General features: G+C 48.9%; 1 protein-coding gene across 2 annotated transcripts in view; it reads left to right on the top strand.

Moving 5' to 3' along the window:
- The window catches only part of LYST (lysosomal trafficking regulator), a 3,192,287-nt gene that overhangs the window by 3,110,366 nt on the left and 63,640 nt on the right, over positions 1–18,281 (top strand). For both annotated transcript variants that reach the window (XM_078648813.1, XM_078648812.1), the window contains one exon: positions 826–982. In XM_078648813.1, coding sequence (XP_078504939.1) covers positions 826–982 — 157 coding nt within the window. The remainder of the gene's footprint in view (positions 1–825; positions 983–18,281) is intronic.

Below are 18,281 nucleotides of genomic sequence, written 5' to 3'. Positions count from 1 at the left end.
ACACTGCACGCGCCGCCTGTGGGCCTCCTACTTCTAAACTATTGTTAAGACAGTGTAGCCCAGGCGATTCCCTAGGCCCAAGGCCTTTCCTTTTCTCGTAACGTGGTACTTATACCACTTTCCTAATATATGGTTTGCTTCGCCCCTAGGGCCTAACCGTAAATTCTGCAACTTAACGTATAATAACTAAGTGACTTGTTATGTGCTTTGGCCTCTGACCTCATAAAGAGTTTAGAGGAGTGTGTTAGAAATAAATACATATATATTTTATATATATCCTTTGTGGTGTCCTTTCGTTTGATATTCAAGGGGTTACATATGGTAAAACAGCTGGCTTTACATGCCCTCTAGAGTCTTTTAGCCTAAGACTGTTCTGTCCACGCTACCACTAGGATAGCTCGTCTATAAGGTTGACTTACAACCATCACCATAAGGGTTGTTTGGACTGGTGCAAGGTGATCACTAGAATACTGATCATCATATACCAGGCCAACTTCTCACATGCTCCACAAGCTGTAGCATTTGCATGTATGAGACAAGAAACTTGTACAGCTGATACCTGTTTTTGTTCCTGCTTTTTTTACTATACTTTTAAGAGAGATAACCTTGAGCAGCTGCAAAGCTCCCTGAACTTTTCTGTGTGTTAAGAAGTATAACACTACTACTGCCCAAAAACTATTACTGTGGCCAAAGGTTGTTGAAAATTGAATTTAGTGAAATATTTTTACTTTCTCTCATGAAAATTATTATTGCACCTGTTTTTGGTAGGCACATCTATTTAATTCTCTATCAGAACACCAGTTGATAAGTCTTATTTTGTTTCAGTTGGTGGTGGCAGTGATCTCCGACTTTGGACAGTAAATGGTGATCTTGTTGGACATGTTCACTGCAGAGAAATAATTTGTTCTGTTTCATTCTCCAATCAACCTGAGGGTCTGTCTGTCAATGTTATTGCAGGTGGACTTCAAAATGGAGTTGTAAGGTGAGAAATTATCACATATATAAACATGGTATCGACTTTAGTTTTCAATTGTGGTTTATATTATTTATGTTAGATTTTTGACATAGTGTCTATTCTCAAGCTTTTTTTGAGTTTTGTGAGACTTCAGACATCGTTGTAATGGAAGTTACTGATTGTAGGGTATATGGGTTAATAGCAAGTGCTTTGCACTTGTTGACTATTTGATGAAACTCAGTGAAAGACCTCCACAGTATTCATTGTTACAAACTTATAATTCTTTATTCTACGTGTGAATACAGGATTATAAATCTGATTATTCAGAAGTGAGACGTAGCAACAATCTGTAACAAAATGTGTTTTTCCATCTGTTGCTTTATGACAAAGGAATTAGAGTTGATGCTGAAAGGGCTGTTTGCAAAACGAAAAAAGGAGCCAGACAGATTTATTTAGCTACTTATAGTTCCAAACAGCACATCAATTCTGAATGGTTCTCTATTTTATTTTAGCTTTTCATCTTTTTTAGAAACATTTAAATACTTGAAATATGTCATCAAGCAAACAATCGTCAGACAGTGAAAGTAAACATGCAAAAAATGACAATTGTGCAAAGATATATACAAGTGCTGTACACAATCAACAATTAGATACTATACAGTGGCACAGATAACACCAAACAATATCAACTTAAAACATTGGAAACCAGTCCTTTCTATTGGATACAAAAAGACAAGCGGACCTCTGGTCAAAGAGAACTGCCTGCCTGTCTGGCTGAGCCAAGGATATGGAAAAACCAAATTAAATTCACAGAGTTACAGCGCAAGGGATATCGCTATATAAATGTCAATCGTCCTTGCGGCACCCGAATTCTTTCTCCGAGGCTCAGTGTCAACGCGTTTCGAACCTCAACGCTAGTAAGGGTTCTCCTCAGGACACGGACTGGGTGAGGCCAGAACTGTAAATAATGATGAGACAAACTAAGTGTGAGTGTTATGGACAATTGTGAGCTAAACTCAAACTCATAACTAGGCTCTCAAGTGCAATGGTACCTGTAAGTGACCGTTGTGTATCACTTGTGATTCAAGATGGTGTGGACGGGCCGGGTTAGCGGTCAGAAAGATACTGCAGACTAGTTGGAACACCCTTCAACTGTCATGGTTCTGGAACCAGACGGAGGGGAAAATCAGTACCAAGATTTGACGCGTACATTGATACATTAACACAAAGTGTATAGGGCGCCTACCTGTTTGACAGAATAGGAAAAGCTTATCAGGGCTGCTGTCAAGCTTCACAGCGCTGGTATTTAATGGAGGGGCGGGTCACCACTGGCGCTGCTCTGAAACGATTAGAAGTGCAATAGTTCAACTTTTATGTAGCCCAGCTGTAGTTACAAAGCGGTTTGCCAAGTTAGTAATTTGCCGAAATGCTAGGGGACTTGGGGTTATTAAAACTCACTGTTTAGCGAGCCGCCCTGCGGCATGGTGACGCCTCCGCTTGGATGTATTATTCAGCAAGGTCGGTGCTTCTAAAAGAAATACGAGAGCCGGGTGTCAGATTCCGCATCCGTTCTCGTCCTGTCCCCTAGCATTTCGGCAAATTACTAACTTCGCAAACTGCTTTGTAACTACAGCTGGGCTACATAAAAGTTGAACTATTGCACTTCTAATCGTTTCAGAGCAGCGCCAGTGGTGACCCGCCCCCTCCCTTAAATACCAGCGCTGTGAAGCTTGACAGCAGCCCTGATAAGCTTTTCCTATTCTGTCAAACAGGTAGGCGCCCTATACACTTTGTGTTAATGTATCAATGTACGCGTCAAATCTTGGTACTGATTTTCCCCTCCGTCTGGTTCCAGAACCACGACAGTTGAAGGGTGTTCCAACTAGTCTGCAGTATCTTTCTGACCGCTAACCCGGCCCGTCCACACCATCTTTTTTTTTTTTTTTTTTTTTTTTTTGTTAAATTTTTTTATTGAGCAATCATATGAAATACAAGGATGGGCCCACAACCACACGGGCCGGCCGCTAAGTCACATAGCATTACACATGAATTAAATAACATTTCCGAGGCCAGGTCAAATCATAGAATGAAATTGCTCCAGACAGAGAACAGGATACTACAATTTTCTATACATAACATGAAATTAACGAACACAAAAACAAGGCGATTGCAATAATCGAGTCAGCCCAAAAAGCAGCGGGGAAGGTCACTAAACAGGAGAACAGACGTAAATCAATGAGATTCGGTAAGGCCGTGAGGGGGGGGAGCAGGGAGGACAGGAAGATCCTAGAACAGAGTGAGAAATTCCGGGAATGTCGGCCTAAGGAGACAGGGTAACATCGGATGTGGCAACCAAGGGAGGGGTACAAATTTCTCCACGGTATGCATTCCATTGACCCCAGATTTTCGTCCACGCCCCAGGCCTGCCCCTAGCCACGTAGACTGTCTTCTCTCGGAACATGGACCAGTCCATGTTGTCCTCCCACACCGAAACGTCAGGAGGTCGGGATACGCCCCAGAGTTGCGCAATGTCGCGCTTCGCGACCATGTACCCCAGGGTCGCCCACCTAGTCTGGGCCACAGAGTAATCGGAGGGTTCCCACACATTCAACAGGCATCGTCAGGCCTCAGGCCGCAAGGCAACACCCGTAACTACAGTCATTATCGCAAGCACATCCACCCAGTAGGCCGCCACCACAGGACACTCCCAAAGTATGTGCAAAAAAGTAGCGCTCATCCCACAGCCACGCTTACACAAACCATCTGGGGAAAAACCCATCACGACTAGACGCGGACCAGTCACATACACCCGGTGGAGGATCTTAAGTTGCACCAAACGAAGACGGGCGGGAATGGCGACCTCCTTTGGGGAGGAGAGTGCCGACTGCCAGTCCTCGTCATCCAGTTCCAATCCATCACCGACCCACATCTCCCTGAGTCGGACCAACAAATCCGCACGATTATGAATCAGTTTCTTATAGATGAGCGAGATAGTGCTGTCGGGCAAGTGTCCATCTAGTATACGATCTTCAAGGGGGGAAGACTCAGGTAGGGCCACATCAGGAGTCAAAACCGAGGCCAAGGCATGCCGGACTTGCAGATACCGGAAAAACTCTCTATCACTCAAGTCGTATTCCGCCTTAAGGGCCTGGAATGACTTCACGCGACCATTCACACAAACGTCACCCACCTTACAAATCCCAATCACATCCCAGCGGTCAAAACCCTTAGTAGACCAGAGACTTCCCAAACGCTCAGAAGCATAAAGCGGAGTCGCCAGCGTCAGTCGGTTCTCCCACCCCAAACTCACATTCGCAGCACGCCACACTTTGACCGCAGCCCTGGACGGGCCCACAAGATGGCTCCCGGCTGATCTAGAGTAGAGCACTCTATTAAAGTCCCCACCCGGCAACTGGAGCTTATCCATCTCAAAAGCCAGATCACGACCCGGCGAGTACATTGCGTGATTAATGGCCGATAGCTGGGCAGCCCAGTAGTATCTCTTGATATCGGGGAGCGCCATGCCCCTGACATACCAAGGGATAGTAAGTTTCGCAAGGGCAATACGCGGGCGCCCGTCCCAAATCAATTGTCTTTGCAGACTCTCGATTTCTCTGAAATAAGTAGCGGGAATGTCGTCGAAGGAGTTCTGAAGAGCGTAGAGGAACCGCGGCAAGGACATCATTTTAAATAGAGCCGCCCGACCCAGAGGAGACAGGGGTAGCTTACGCCAACGGGCCACATCCAGTCGTAATCGAAGAAGCGGGGGGAGGAGATTACGCGCAAACCGGAGGGAGGGATCCAGGGTAATAAAAATCCCTAAATACTTGAAGCCAGACTGGACCACCTGGATAGGAAACCTGGCCGGCAAAGAGGGCAAAACACCCGAGAGAACATACACGCAGGACTTAGCCCAATTAATAACAAGGCCCGAGTTAGCACCGAACGAAGTAAGAACATCAAATAAGACGTTCAAGGATTTGCGCGGGGATGTAAGATATAGAAGAATGTCGTCCGCGTAAAGAGAGACACGGTCTTCAAAGTCCGGCGACCAACGGATCCCTTTGAGTGAAGGCTCCCATCGAAGCCACGCAGCCAACGGTTCCAGGGCCAGCGCGAAAAGCAATGGAGATAAGGGACAACCCTGACGGGTCCCTCTACCAAGGCCGAAGGGGACAGAAACTCTACCGTTCACCACAACTTGCGCTAATGGTTCCTCATACAACAACTTCACCCATCCGATAAATTCAGGTCCAAAACCGAATTTTTCGAGAGCTGCCCAAAGATAGGGCCACTCGACCGTGTCAAAAGCCAACGAGGCCAAAATGGCCGGCTCCGTCAGACGCCCCGCCCTCGCAACAGCACCGTGGAGACGACGTAGGTTAAGAGCCGTGTTGCGATGTGGGATAAATCCGGACTGATCCGGATGAACCAAGTCGCTAATGACCGTCAGTAGTCGGGTCGCAAGGAGCTTAGCGAGGACCTTAGGCTCAACATTTAACAGGGAAATGGGCCTATAAGACGAACAAAGGTCTCGCGGTTTCCCGTCCTTGGGAATTACAACTATCGTAGCAAGACGCTGGTCATACGGGAGAATACCCCGTTCCCGGGACTCCAAAAACATAGCGCGAAGATGGGGCGCTACCTTGTCAGGGCGTAGTTTGTACAGCTCGATTGGTAACCCGTTCTGGCCCCAGGCCTTGCCCGAACGGAGCGAACGAATGGCAGTCGCTATTTCATCCGTAGTAAAAGGGGACTCTAACGAGACACGGTCTAAATCGGAAACACTGGGCAAAGCTATATCGCGCAACAAAAGGCGAGAGTCAGCCACATCCCGTCCAGACACAGGGGTATAAACCACACGAAAATATTCTGCAAAACATTCCACTATTCCAACCGGGTCTGTCACTTCGACACCATTCGACGACTGAATCACAGGCACCACACGATTCGCTCTCTCTTTCTTATCCAACCACGCCAGCAATTTACCCGCTTTGTCCCCCACATCATACAGGCGACCCTGCTGTTCACGAAACATCAGTCTAGCCGCATCCGTGACCAAGGATTTATAAGCAAATTGTTTCAGACCCAGGGCATGGAGTTTATCAGAGGTGACTTCAGACTCTAAGTCGGCCTCCCTATCCGCAATCTCTGTCTCAAGGTCCACCACCTCCCGATTCCTAGCCTTCTTGGATTTAGCAATAAGGGAAAGGGCCTGCCCACGTATCACTGTTTTAAAGGCCTCCCACAGGGACACAGCCGAGGAAACCGACCCCTCGTTGTCCAAAAAATAGGCATCTAAGGACTTAGTCAAAAGGTTTCGGGTCTCAGGGGAGGCAATATACCAGGGGTTAATAGGAGCCACTCGGCCCGCCGCCTCAACCCCAAATTCAAAACAAAGCCAGAGCGGAGAATGATCGGAGATGCCCCGGGGGAGGTGTTTGATCTCACGCACCGCCGGCGTCTGCGCCGCGGGCATCAGGAAATAATCCAGTCTAGACAGACTCCCATGGGCCCCCGAATGGAAGGTGTATTGGAGCTGGGCAGGATGCATGAGCCTCCAGCAATCCACCAGACCAAATGTGTCCAAAAACCCACCTAGCCATTGTTGGGCCGAAGGAGTATCCCTAGGGGGGTAACGATCTTGCAGACCATGCGGCCCAAATCGGAAAAGGTGGAAGTCTGTAGGCCGGGGGGCACATAGACAGTAAACAAGGAGAGGGTACGACCCTCATAGCGACCCACGAGGACAGCATAACGCCCCCGATCATCAAGGATCACGTCATCAATGGCCAGGGGGAGGGAAGCCCGAATAAGGATACCCACCCCCCTGGAACCAGTGGTAAACCCCGAATGTGCTGCAAGGCGATATCCCCACCTATTCATCGCACGACAAGAATTGCCCACCAAATGAGTTTCCTGCAAAAAAACAATATCTGGAGATAAACGACGTAGACATTTTAACACCACGCTCCGCTTAATGCGGTCTCCCAGACCATTAACATTCCACGAAACCAGCCTCAACCCGCTACCCCCCATCCCACACAGCAACGCCGAAACCCCCCGCAATGAGCATGACATAAAAAATAGCAGAAACAAGAGTGATTCGCCTTGAGAACATAACACTAAAACATCAAACAACCCAATCACCCACCCCCCAACAATGAAGAAAACACCCCCCACCCTGCACCCCTGCAAAAAGCTAAATAGCCACCCCAACATGCAGTGTGCCTGTCGCCCAAGAACCCCTATTCTACAAAAAGAACCCCGGAGGAGGAAAGGCTCTGGCCCACCCGCCACCCCGAGTAGGACAGACCATGAGGAAAACATACAAACAGTAGAGGCACTGAAGCATTAAATCCCCGAAAAGTTTACTCTATTCGAGGGTCCAGGAGTAGGCGGATTGTTCAGCTCTCCACGCCACCCTCAGCACCACCCGGGTGGGCGGCGGACTCAGCCCCAGGAGGTCGGTCAGGCAGAGAGTCCATCCAGTCATTTACAGAATCAGGCCGATCAAAGAAGAAGGTTCGGTCGTTGTACTCGACTCGCAGCCTGGTCGGAAAAAGCATGGCGTAGCGAAGCCCCATGTCTCGGAGACGTTTCTTGACATCACGGAAGCCCATACGCTGTCTCTGGACCTGTTGAGAAAAGTCCGGATAGAAGTTCACTGTGGCGTTCTCAAAGGCCACCGGGCCCTTCACACGCGATGTTTGCAGGATAGCGTCTCGATCCCTATAATGGAAGAGTTTCACAACAATAGGCCTCGGCGGGGCACCCGGCTTACCCTTGCCCCCCGGAACACGATGGGCACGTTCCACTGCGAAAAACTTGGTCAAACCAGACGGGGAGAGGTGGTTCTGGATCAAGTCTTCAACTAGGAGATCAACAGAGTGAGGTTCTGGATTTTCCGGAACTCCGACCACGCGCACGTTACAGCGACGGGCCCTGTTCTCAAAGTCCTCCAAGCGCCGGGTCACGAAGTCATTCACCTTACGAAGGTTGCCGATCTCCGTCTGCATCTCCGAAACGTCTTCCATGAGAGTGGATGACTTGAGATCCAATGACTTCACCTTCTCATTGGTTTTCGACAGGTCAGCGCGAATCAAGTTCACGTCAATGGCCACTGTGTCAATTTTGTGGGCCAAAGCTTCATATTTATTTATTTATTTTGAAAGTTTTATATAGCGCGAACAAGATCTTCGCAGATATCAGAGCGCTTTACAGAGGAGGGGAGCATGTATACGCAGATACATCAATCATGTTAACAGTACATTGAAGTGATATCATAAAACAGTCAAGTAAGACAATTTCAAAGTCAAAAATAAAAGTACAAGGGTTCGAACAAGTAGTACAGATGAGTATCGAGTCTTTGTAGTTTTTCCTCAGTAGTCGTTCAAGTGTATTTAGCCATGAGGATCGCTTTCACTTCTCTCTTGAAAAGTATGGTAGAGGTGATAAGCCTTGTTTCAGGGGGGAGCGAGTTCCAAATCCTGGGAGCCATTCCTGAGAAAGAGCGTTTAAAGGTTTTTTCCTTGCGGAATCTTTTAGGCTTTAGCAGAAGGTTGTTTGTGCCTCTAGTGTTTCTGGAGCCTCCAGAAATCGTCAGCTTCTGAGCGAGGTATCTAGGTGAGCTCAGGTGGACAGCCTTGTGGGTCAGACAAGCTATTTTCAGGTGTATTCTGGCTTCAAACGGCAGCCAGTTCAATGATTTGAAGTCAGGGGAAATGTGTGAGTGTTTTTTTGATCCAGTGATAAGTCTCGCTGCGGCGTTTAGAGAGGCTCTTATGGGTGCCGTAGTAGCTAGGGGGAGACCGCAGAGGGCGGTGCTGCCGTATTCTATTCGAGGTATGACTAGTGATTGTACCGCCGTCTGGAAGTCTTTGGCTGGAAGGAAAGGTTTAAGTTTCCTAAGGGTGTTGATTTGGTAGTTTGCTCCCTTAGTTGCTTTGTTGATGTGTTCCTGCATGCTGAGATTGGTGTCAAGTGTTATGCCCAAAGATTTCGCTGAATCCACGATGGTGGGTTGGACATTGAGCGCCGTTAGTTCATTAAGCCACATTTGTGCAGTAGTGATCTTCGCTGGAGGTGAGATCAGGAGGAACTCTGTTTTTAGGGCATTGAGTTTGAGATGGTTAGCGGCCAACCAAGATTGGGTGCTTCTGATCGTTGAGTTCAAGAGCGTGATGTCTTTGGGTGATTGTAGTTTGAGATAAAGTTGGGTGTCATCAGCATACATGTGGAAGTGTACATTGGATTCTTGCAGCAAGGTCGTGAGGGGTTCCATAACTAGGTTGAACAAAGTTGGGGATAGGGAGGATCCTTGTGGGACGCCTAGCGATACGGGTCTTGGTGCAGACATCAGGTTGTTGCTCTTGAATTTCTGCGACCTGTTTTGCAGAAAGGAAGTGAACCATTTGAGCACAGTTCCAGATAGGCCCATTCTTGTGTTTAATAGTTCGAGTAAGCTCTCATGTTTGACGGTGTCAAATGCGGAGGAGAGATCAAGGAGGATGAGGAGGCAGGTGTCGTTATGATCTAGTATTTGGAGGGCGTTGTCGATTATGTGAATCATGGCAGTTTCCGTACTGTGATTAGCTCGGAAGCCTGATTGATGAGAGTTGAGGAGATCAAATTGAGTAATGTGTTTAGTCAATTGTATTTGTGCGCATTTTTCCAGCAGTTTGGCCAGAGTCGGAATGTTGGTAATGGGACGGTAGTTGTTTAGGTCAGAGGGGTCGGCTGTAGGTTTCTTTAGCAGGGGTGTTACTTGTCCGACTTTGAGGGAGTCGGGAATGATCCCTTGTTGAAGTGAGCTGTTGATAATTTTGGTCCAGAGTGGAAGGAGCGACGGGGTAAGGACTTTGACAGCGTTAGCAGGAAGGGGGTCCGTGAGGTGATTGGATGGTTTCAGAGTGCTGAGCAGTTTGCCAATTTCTTCTTCCGTGTAGGTGACAAAGGTTGACCAGGTTGCATTGTTTTTTGGTTTAGTGGGTGTTATGCGGTGGGGTTTGGGATAGCTGCTTGCGTCCATGAGGAGATCATTCTTTATGTTGTCAGTTTTTTGGTTAAAGAAAGAGGCGAAGTCTTCGCAGGAGGGAGCTTCGCATATAGTGTTGAGAGCTTGGGGTTGTTCTTTGGTTTGTGTTCGGATAAGCTCAAACAGCTTTCTCGGACGATTTTTGGCTTGGTCGAGCTGACGGCTGAAGAAGACTGATTTTGATCGTTTTATTTTCCTGAAGTAGGCATTTCTCTTTTTCTTCAGGTTTTTTAAGTTCAGTGCAGAGGGAGCTGATCTCCAGGAACGCTCTGCCATTCGCATGGCGCGTCTATCGTCATTGAGACTCCCGTCGTACCAGGGATTGGAGATTTTTGTGGTGGCTTTTTTTAGCTGCAAGGGTGCAACTTCATTAATTATTGTGGTCATATTGTTAAGATAGTGATCAGTCAGGGATTGGACGTCCTTAACGCCAGCCGGAGGAAGTAGTAGGTTGCAACAGTTGGGGGTCAGAGAGTTTGAGTTTAGCTTTTTCATGTCTCTTTTCCAGACTTTGGGCCTGGCGGATTGAATAGGGTTAAATTTAACTTTTTCATTGATGAAGAACGTGATAATATGATGGTCCGACCAGTCACAGGGTTGGATAGATTCGAGTTGGATAGAGGCCTCTTTGGAGATGATAAGGTCGAGGGTAGAGCCTTTCTTGTGTGTTGGGCTGTTGCAAATTTGTGTAAGGTCAAGGGCGTTAAGGAAGTTCTTCAGACCTTTTACCACCGCATCCTTATGATCGTTCCAGTGGAGGTTGAAGTCCCCAAGGTATATTTGTGTGAGTTGCCGCCCTGAGTTGGTTGAGATCATGTCCATGATTTGTTGGGAGAAGGTGAGGTTGTCACCGGGTGGGTGGTAGACGCCGTGAAGAGTGCAGATCGGTTTGCCCTCACTGATAATATCTAGGCTGATGTATTCACAGGACGTTGGGGAGGGTAGGGGAGGGGAAGGTACTTTCAGGACAGAGAGGTTGCTCCTGTATATACATGCGATTCCGCCACCTTTTTTATTGCCAGACCTGTCAAGTCTAGTGATGTGGTAGTTGGGGGGAACCAGAATGTCCATTATAGGTGTAGAAGATTCTGTTAGCCATGTTTCAGTCAGGATCATTAAGTCAAGATCCAATTTTAGGATGAGATCAGCGATAGCGGTGGAGTGTCTAGCGGCTGATCTGCAGTTTAGGAGAGTGCATTTGAGACGGGGTGTGTCGAGGGTTGAAGGGTGTTCTAGAGCGAGGGGGACTTTACTCAGGTTACTGTGTATAGCGACTCTGTTATTCAGTGTGGGGGGTCTAAGGGGATTGGGGTGAATCGTAGGTATGGCAGTGAGAGTGTCGGGTGTGTTGCTAAGGGGAGCTGAGTCATAGGAGCGGAGGAGGATGATTGTGTCTAGGTCCGAGAGAGAGTTGCAGGAGCGATGGGGGCGGTTTTCACGATTGCGAACGGGGATTGAGGTCCAGTGCGGTGGGGGTCGAGTGCGAGAGTTCGCCGCCCGGGTGGGGGACCAGTTGGGAGGGGAGGTGATGGTGGAGGCGCGTGAGTGATGTCTGGGGTGTGTGCTGAGCCGTTGTTTGATGATGTGGATGTCTTGTTTGATCTGGTGGAGGGTGTTGGGTGAGGGGTGACTGGAGTGTGATAGACAGAGTAGTTGTTGTTTGATGATGTACATGTCTTCTTTGAGTTGGAGGAGTGAGGCCGTAATGTGGTCCGCAGTGGGACATGTGTTGGAGGTGGGGATGGGAGGGTCAGGCGTGGATGACATAGGGGAGAGGTTGTTGGTGCGGGGGAGAGTATTGGTGGTGGGCGTAGAGTGCAGGGTGGAGGATGGGCATTTATTTGTGGTGGCGGGGGTGGATGTTGGGTAGTGGGGGGTGAGCCTGGGGGGGAAGTGGGATTGAAGATGGGGTCGAGTTGAGTTGATGGGGGTGGCGTGTTCTGTGTGATTAGTTAGTGGGAGGAATTGGGGGCTGAGAAAGGGTGGGGGTAAAGGGTGGGGTTTGCCTTTGTGTGTGTCGGTCTGCTGTTGATCTAGAATAGGCCGGTTGCGGGAGGGAGCTGTGGCATCAGGGGTGTGAGGGACGGGGGTGATAGGAACGGGGATGAGGGCTGGTGTGTAGGTGGAAGGGGTGGGGTGGTTGTTGTAAGAGGGAGAGAGATCTATGTCTGTGCTTGAGGGATGCGGGGTAGCTACGGTAGGTGGGAGAATGACTAAGGTGCCGGGAGTAAAGGGGTGATGCATGTCTTTTTGGGTGGGGGCTGTGGTATCAGGGGTGGTGAAGGGGATGAGGGCTGGTGTGTGTGGGGGGAAGGGGTGAGGTGGATGGTGCAAGAGGGTAAGTAATCTATGTCTGTGCTCGACGGGAGGAAGGTAGATACGGTAGATGGGTGAGTGACTGGGGTGTCGGAAGTGAAGGATAGGTGCAGGTTGTTTTGGGGTTGGGCTGGGTTAGAATGGATGTGGATTGAGGCTGTGGTGTCAGGGGTGACGGGAATGGGTGTGGTATGGGAGGGTGACAAGGTGAGGTTGTAGGGGGGGGAGAGGGTAGATGGGTGAGTGACTGGGGTGTCGGGAGTAACGGAGAGGTGCATGTTGTTTTGGCGTTGGGCTGGGTTAGAGTGAATGTGGCTTGAGGATGTGGTGTCAGGGGGGACGGGAATGAGTGTGGTATGGGAGGGTGACAAGGTGAGGTTGTAGGGGGGGGAGCGGGTGCCGCTGGAATGTGTGGGTGAGGGATCTATGTTTGTAAATGTGGAGTGCGAGGTAGCTACATTAGGTGGGTGAACGTCTAGGGTGCCGGGGGTGGAGAGAAGGTGCGTGTCGATTCGTGGTTGAGCTAGGTTAGAAGGGTTGTGGTTGGGGGCTGTGAATTCAGGGGTGATAGGCCTGCGGGTGTTATGAGTGGGGGTCCGATGACTGGCGAGGTGCTGTTTGAGCGTGGGGAACAGGTTGTCTAGTAGTTCCAGGTTCTTGTCTGTGGATTGAATTAGGATAATCCCGTTATTGTATATAGTTATGGTTGTTCTGCCCGGGAAGAGTTGTGATGGAGTGATGGAGAGTTTTAGGCCATGCGCGAAATTCCTGGAGGTGGAGACGGTGAGTAAGGTGCGGAACGTGTTTCTCCATTGGGCTCTGCGTGTGGTGTGGAAGATGATATCAATGTTCAGTGAACCATTGACTGGTGAGAAGTAGGTGTCTGCACAAGGAGTTTCAGGGTGGGACCTCAGGAAGCTGTGTTTAAAACGTTTAGCGGCTTTTTTAGTGAGTGAGGGTGGGTAGTTGATTTTGTATGTGTGGTTGCCGACAGGTTCCATGATGGGAGGACAATCTAGGTAGGTGTAGGAGGGAGGGTGTAGGAGGGAGGGTGCACTATCCTAATGATGGGAGGACAATCTAGGTAGGTGTAGGAGGGAGGGTGTAGGAGGGAGGGTGCACTGTCCTAACCAGTTGCAAGGGCCTAAAGTGATACTGGTGCATGCACAGTAATGCTATGCGCAGAGTACCTTGAGGTAGTAGTAGTCAGTGCAACATCTTGAGGTAGCTTATAACGAAGAACCAACAAATAAATGAATGAGGTAGCGAACAAAAAATGGTGAGTGATAGGGATGTGGCTTACCGCATATACAATATACAAATGGGGCAAGCTACTATTGAATTACTGAATCCGAGGGGCATAATAGTAATACATGTGTGCACAAGCAAATGTCAACCGTAGCTTACATAGAATGAATGAATAGGACACTAGTGAGTGGCCAATTATCCAAAATGAGGGGTAGCCGTCGGTGTCGTCCGGGAGTAAACAGCGAGTAGCTGCAGCTCACCGTGAAGTAAAGGAAATATGAGGTAGCAATCAGTTAAATGGACCCCATCGTGATGCTATTGAGTGTCCAGAAGTACCCAAAATGTAAGGGTGGCGTCAATGTAATCCAGTAGTATAAAGTGACTGGGTGTAGATTACCAATTAATGAGGTATATGATGTGGCATTCAGTGCATAATAGGGATAAAAGTGAGATGGGATCGGCTTACAAAAATGCTTACAAAACAACAGCTTACAAAATGTACACTATGCAAATAGGGATAGAGTACTAAATACCTGCTGGACTAGATGCTAACTATATACTAGTACCATTATAGGTGCAAACTTAAGTTACAATAGAGACTAAGATTCTAGTGTTTAACCGGTAAAACATGAGAGCAGGTTATATACAGTGTGTAAACTACCATTAAATATATAATACTGCAATAAAAGGCAGACAGTAAAACATGAGAGCAGGTTACGTAAGAAGTGCAAAAACCATTAAATATATAATACTGCAATAGAAGGCAGACAGTTAGTCACATGAAGAATTAGATGCAGTGCTATGCAAGACTGTGATGGGTGGGATTGGTATAAATGGCCAGTTCTTAGGTTAATGTTCAACTGGTGGGAATGACTAGTCCAAGATGGCCGCCAAAGCGGCCGCCAAGTAGGGGGTTGAGTCGTTAGTCCTCTTTTGGTTGTTGCTGTTTTCAAGGCAGGGAAAGCAGTTTCACATTCTATTCCAGTTGGCTCGGACCTTGCATTCCAGGGGAGTGTTATCTACAATCTGGTTATCTTAGTGATCTCAGGATGCGCTGCTGAGGGGCCTCGTGGACTCAGGCAGTGCGAGGGGGCAATTAATTGCAGTTTATGGCTCCGGCCATTTTGAGCAAAGATGTCTTGCACAAAAACAGTAACGAAAAAGACGAAAAAACGAAAGGGGCAAAGTAAATACCTTTTTCATCAGACGAATGGGGCAGAGTAGGCACCTTTTCCAAACATTCGCCTGTCGCGTTAGCCACCTTTTCCCGCTTACGCCTGTTGAGTTAGGCAGCAAAGAGTAGTTGTAATGCTGACGACAGTTTACCGCATCAGCTGATCAGCCGCTGCTGCCGCCACCTATTCTGCTGTGGTGCCGGCGGTTCTGTTCCTGTGTTGTTCTATTTCCCGCTGGTCTCAGAACGACCCCCGCAGGTAGTACAGGGCTCGCAGCTTCGAGACACCACAGACCGGTGCAGTCCCTGGGGTCCTCCCGCTGCTCAGTCCCCTCAGGTCCGCTCCGCTGTTGCTGCAGATGCCCTCAGGAGCCCTCCCGCGGGCAATGAAGTTCTCCCTGTGCGTGCGCGTGCGACTGGCGGCTCCTCTCTGCAAAACCCCGCCAGTCGCGGCAGCCGGCGCACCAACTCGCGCCTTTGCCTTGAAGCCGTCGGGGGGCGGAGGACCTCACTCACCTCCCCAGAGCCGCTGCGAGACCTCTTCTGTGATGTGCAGGAAGCCCGGAGCGGCAGCCGGGGCACCAACTCGCGCCTCTGCCATGGAGCCGTCGGGGTGGCGGGGGGCCTCACTCACCTCCCCAGAGCCGCTGCGAGACCTCTTCTGTGGTGCGCAGGTATCACGGAGCACTCAGCAGCATATTGTTGGCCTATTGTCTCCTTCATGGCAGAAATGGCGCCCATGACGTCCTGTAAGGATGGCTCCGTTGACGCATCCACAGTGTGATCACCGGTACTCGATCCGGGCAGGGCGGTTCCGGGAGACCCTTTGGAATGGGTGTAGCGGTCCATAACGTTGGACTGGACCGGGCCCCCACGCAGGGGCGTCTTGGTCTTCCGAGTCTCCCGGTCCCCTCTGCCAGCCATATTAGAACTGCGTCACCAGTAGATCAACCAGGCTCGATGGAATGGCCACCGGAAAGCAGGGCCTCGGGACCAACGAACTGCAGCCAGGGTACCACTATTAGGAGGGCCAACAGACAGGAGAAGAAACCCGCCAAAGGCCCGACAGCCGTGCCGTGCCCCGACTTCAGCCCAGACCAGGCTCCTCTGCCAGATGTCTCAGTCCGAGGCAGAAACGAAACCGAAACCTAAGAGGGGGGTCCACAAGTCGAATCCCCCTGCCGTTGTTGTTCAACTGCAAGACGGCCACTGAGCTTCACCCAGTCCCGGGCATACCTCGAGGGCGGAGCCCGAAGGTTCGAATCGATGTAACTCCGGCACCCCGGGTCCAAATCAAATTTCAAAAAGTCCAGGGCAGTCAGCCCAGTGTCCTCTACACAAATCCTCGTAGAAAGTCAGGATTAATTCAGGATATCATGCCGGGAGTGGCGGGGGTCCGGGGAGCGCTGTGCTCACGCGGCCATTTCGGATGCCCGCCAAGCTCCTCCCCGTCCACACCATCTTGAATCACAAGTGATACACAACGGTCACTTACAGGTACCATTGCACTTGAGAGCCTAGTTATGAGTTTGAGTTTAGCTCACAATTGTCCATAACACTCACACTTAGTTTGTCTCATCATTATTTACAGTTCTGGCCTCACCCAGTCCGTGTCCTGAGGAGAACCCTTACTAGCGTTGAGGTTCGAAACGCGTTGACACTGAGCCTCGGAGAAAGAATTCGGGTGCCGCAAGGACGATTGACATTTATATAGCGATATCCCTTGCGCTGTAACTCTGTGAATTTAATTTGGTTTTTCCATATCCTTGGCTCAGCCAGACAGGCAGGCAATTCTCTTTGACCAGAGGTCCGCTTGTCTTTTTGTATCCAATAGAAAGGACTGGTTTCCAATGTTTTAAGTTGATATTGTTTGGTGTTATCTGTGCCACTGTATAGTATCTAATTGTTGATTGTGTACAGCACTTGTATATATCTTTGCACAATTGTCATTTTTTGCATGTTTACTTTCACTGTCTGACGATTGTTTGCTTGATGACATATTTCAAGTATTTAAATGTTTTCTAAAAAAGATGAAAAGCTAAAATAAAATAGAGAACCATTCAGAATTGATGTGCTGTTTGGAACTATAAGTAGCTAAATAAATCTGTCTGGCTCCTTTTTTCGTTTTGCATAGTCAAGTGGTCCAAGCCAGTTCAGCAATAGGGGCCAAACCTTGGTAGATACCTTGAAAAGGCTGTTTGACATCCTACCAGTGCAGTGCTGGGTCTCTGCTTCATTGATGAGCAGAGCGCAGCAGCAGTTGGGGTTGGGAGGGAAGGGCTACAGAGAGAAGTGTGATTGTGTGGCAGGACAGGTTTAAATATATTGTATATCTGGGTCAGGGAAAAAATTGAAGAGGGTTGTGGGGGCAATGGGATGGAGGGGGTGGCAAGGGGGTGTAAGATAGGAGCCACACAAGAGTCAAGAGTGTAGAGAGATGAGGCTTTATTTAGATATCCCAATTACAAGAGCAACAGTGTGTAAGACTTAGCAGTTCCACTGCCTACAGCAATTGATTCCTATCTTTACGCATAACATTCCATTCCCAAATTATAAATTCCACCCCATGAAACATACAGCTATGCCACATATCTCCCTTCTCCAACACTTTCAAGAACGCACTTAAGTATAGAACAATGGAAAGCATTTTCTAAAGTAAAGACCTGATGAAAGACATTGGGAAATCATACACAAGAGGCGTGCACCTACAACATTTTTGTCAACTAACAAAAGAGAAAATATAAACAAATAGGATCAAATCATAATCAACTTTGTGGTGAATAAAAATACAGGCCACAAAGTTGCCCCATTCACCAAGCTTAATATTGTGTACTATGACCAGAACATCTGAGAACATCATACATAGTCCTCTAACCATTTCCGTTTTCTGATGCATCTCCTGCTTCTCTCTCTATATTCTTCACACATAATATTGACAACTCATCTGAACCATCCTCACAGTGTACTTAGCATCTGAAAGAAACAGGTTAGTGTTAGATTCCTTACCTTAGAATATACCCAGGAGTCAGACTGGATCCGGAAGGTTTTGCTAAGCAGTACCCCTGCGCGTCGGTAGGCGTCGTCTGCGGCTCCGCGTCTGTCGTCGGCGTTGTTGGCGCCGGGATGATGTCATCGGAGTACTTAGACGCCGCCCTCGCGCGCTGACGTCAGTTCTTCTTTTTTCCACGCCAGCAAATGAAGATCCGGGAAGAGCAGTTCTCAAGTCAATTTTTTACTAACTTTTTTGATCTCTTTTGAATCCTTCTCGATATCGACTCTCAGTGCCGATAGGGATGCCCGGGTTCAAACCCTGCGACGACTGTAGCCGATTGATATCGGTTACCGACCTCCACTGTCGGTGCCTTTACTGTCTTTGGGCCGATCACGATGACAAGTCGTGCCCCGACTGCCGGGCCTTGACCTCGAAAGCTAGGCGGGAGCGGTCCCGTAAGCGTCTCGAGCTCCGGCAGTCAGCCCCGCGCCGCTCGAGGCCCTGGTCCAGGCGGAGGTCGAGGGACCGGTCGCGGGCCGCAGTCATCACAGCTCGGCGA

This window comes from Lissotriton helveticus, chromosome 6 (assembly GCF_964261635.1).
Source record: "Lissotriton helveticus chromosome 6, aLisHel1.1, whole genome shotgun sequence".
Lineage (NCBI taxonomy): Eukaryota > Metazoa > Chordata > Amphibia > Caudata > Salamandridae > Lissotriton > Lissotriton helveticus.
Note: the sequence above shows the minus strand (reverse complement) of the source record. Positions and strands in the feature narration are given on the sequence as shown.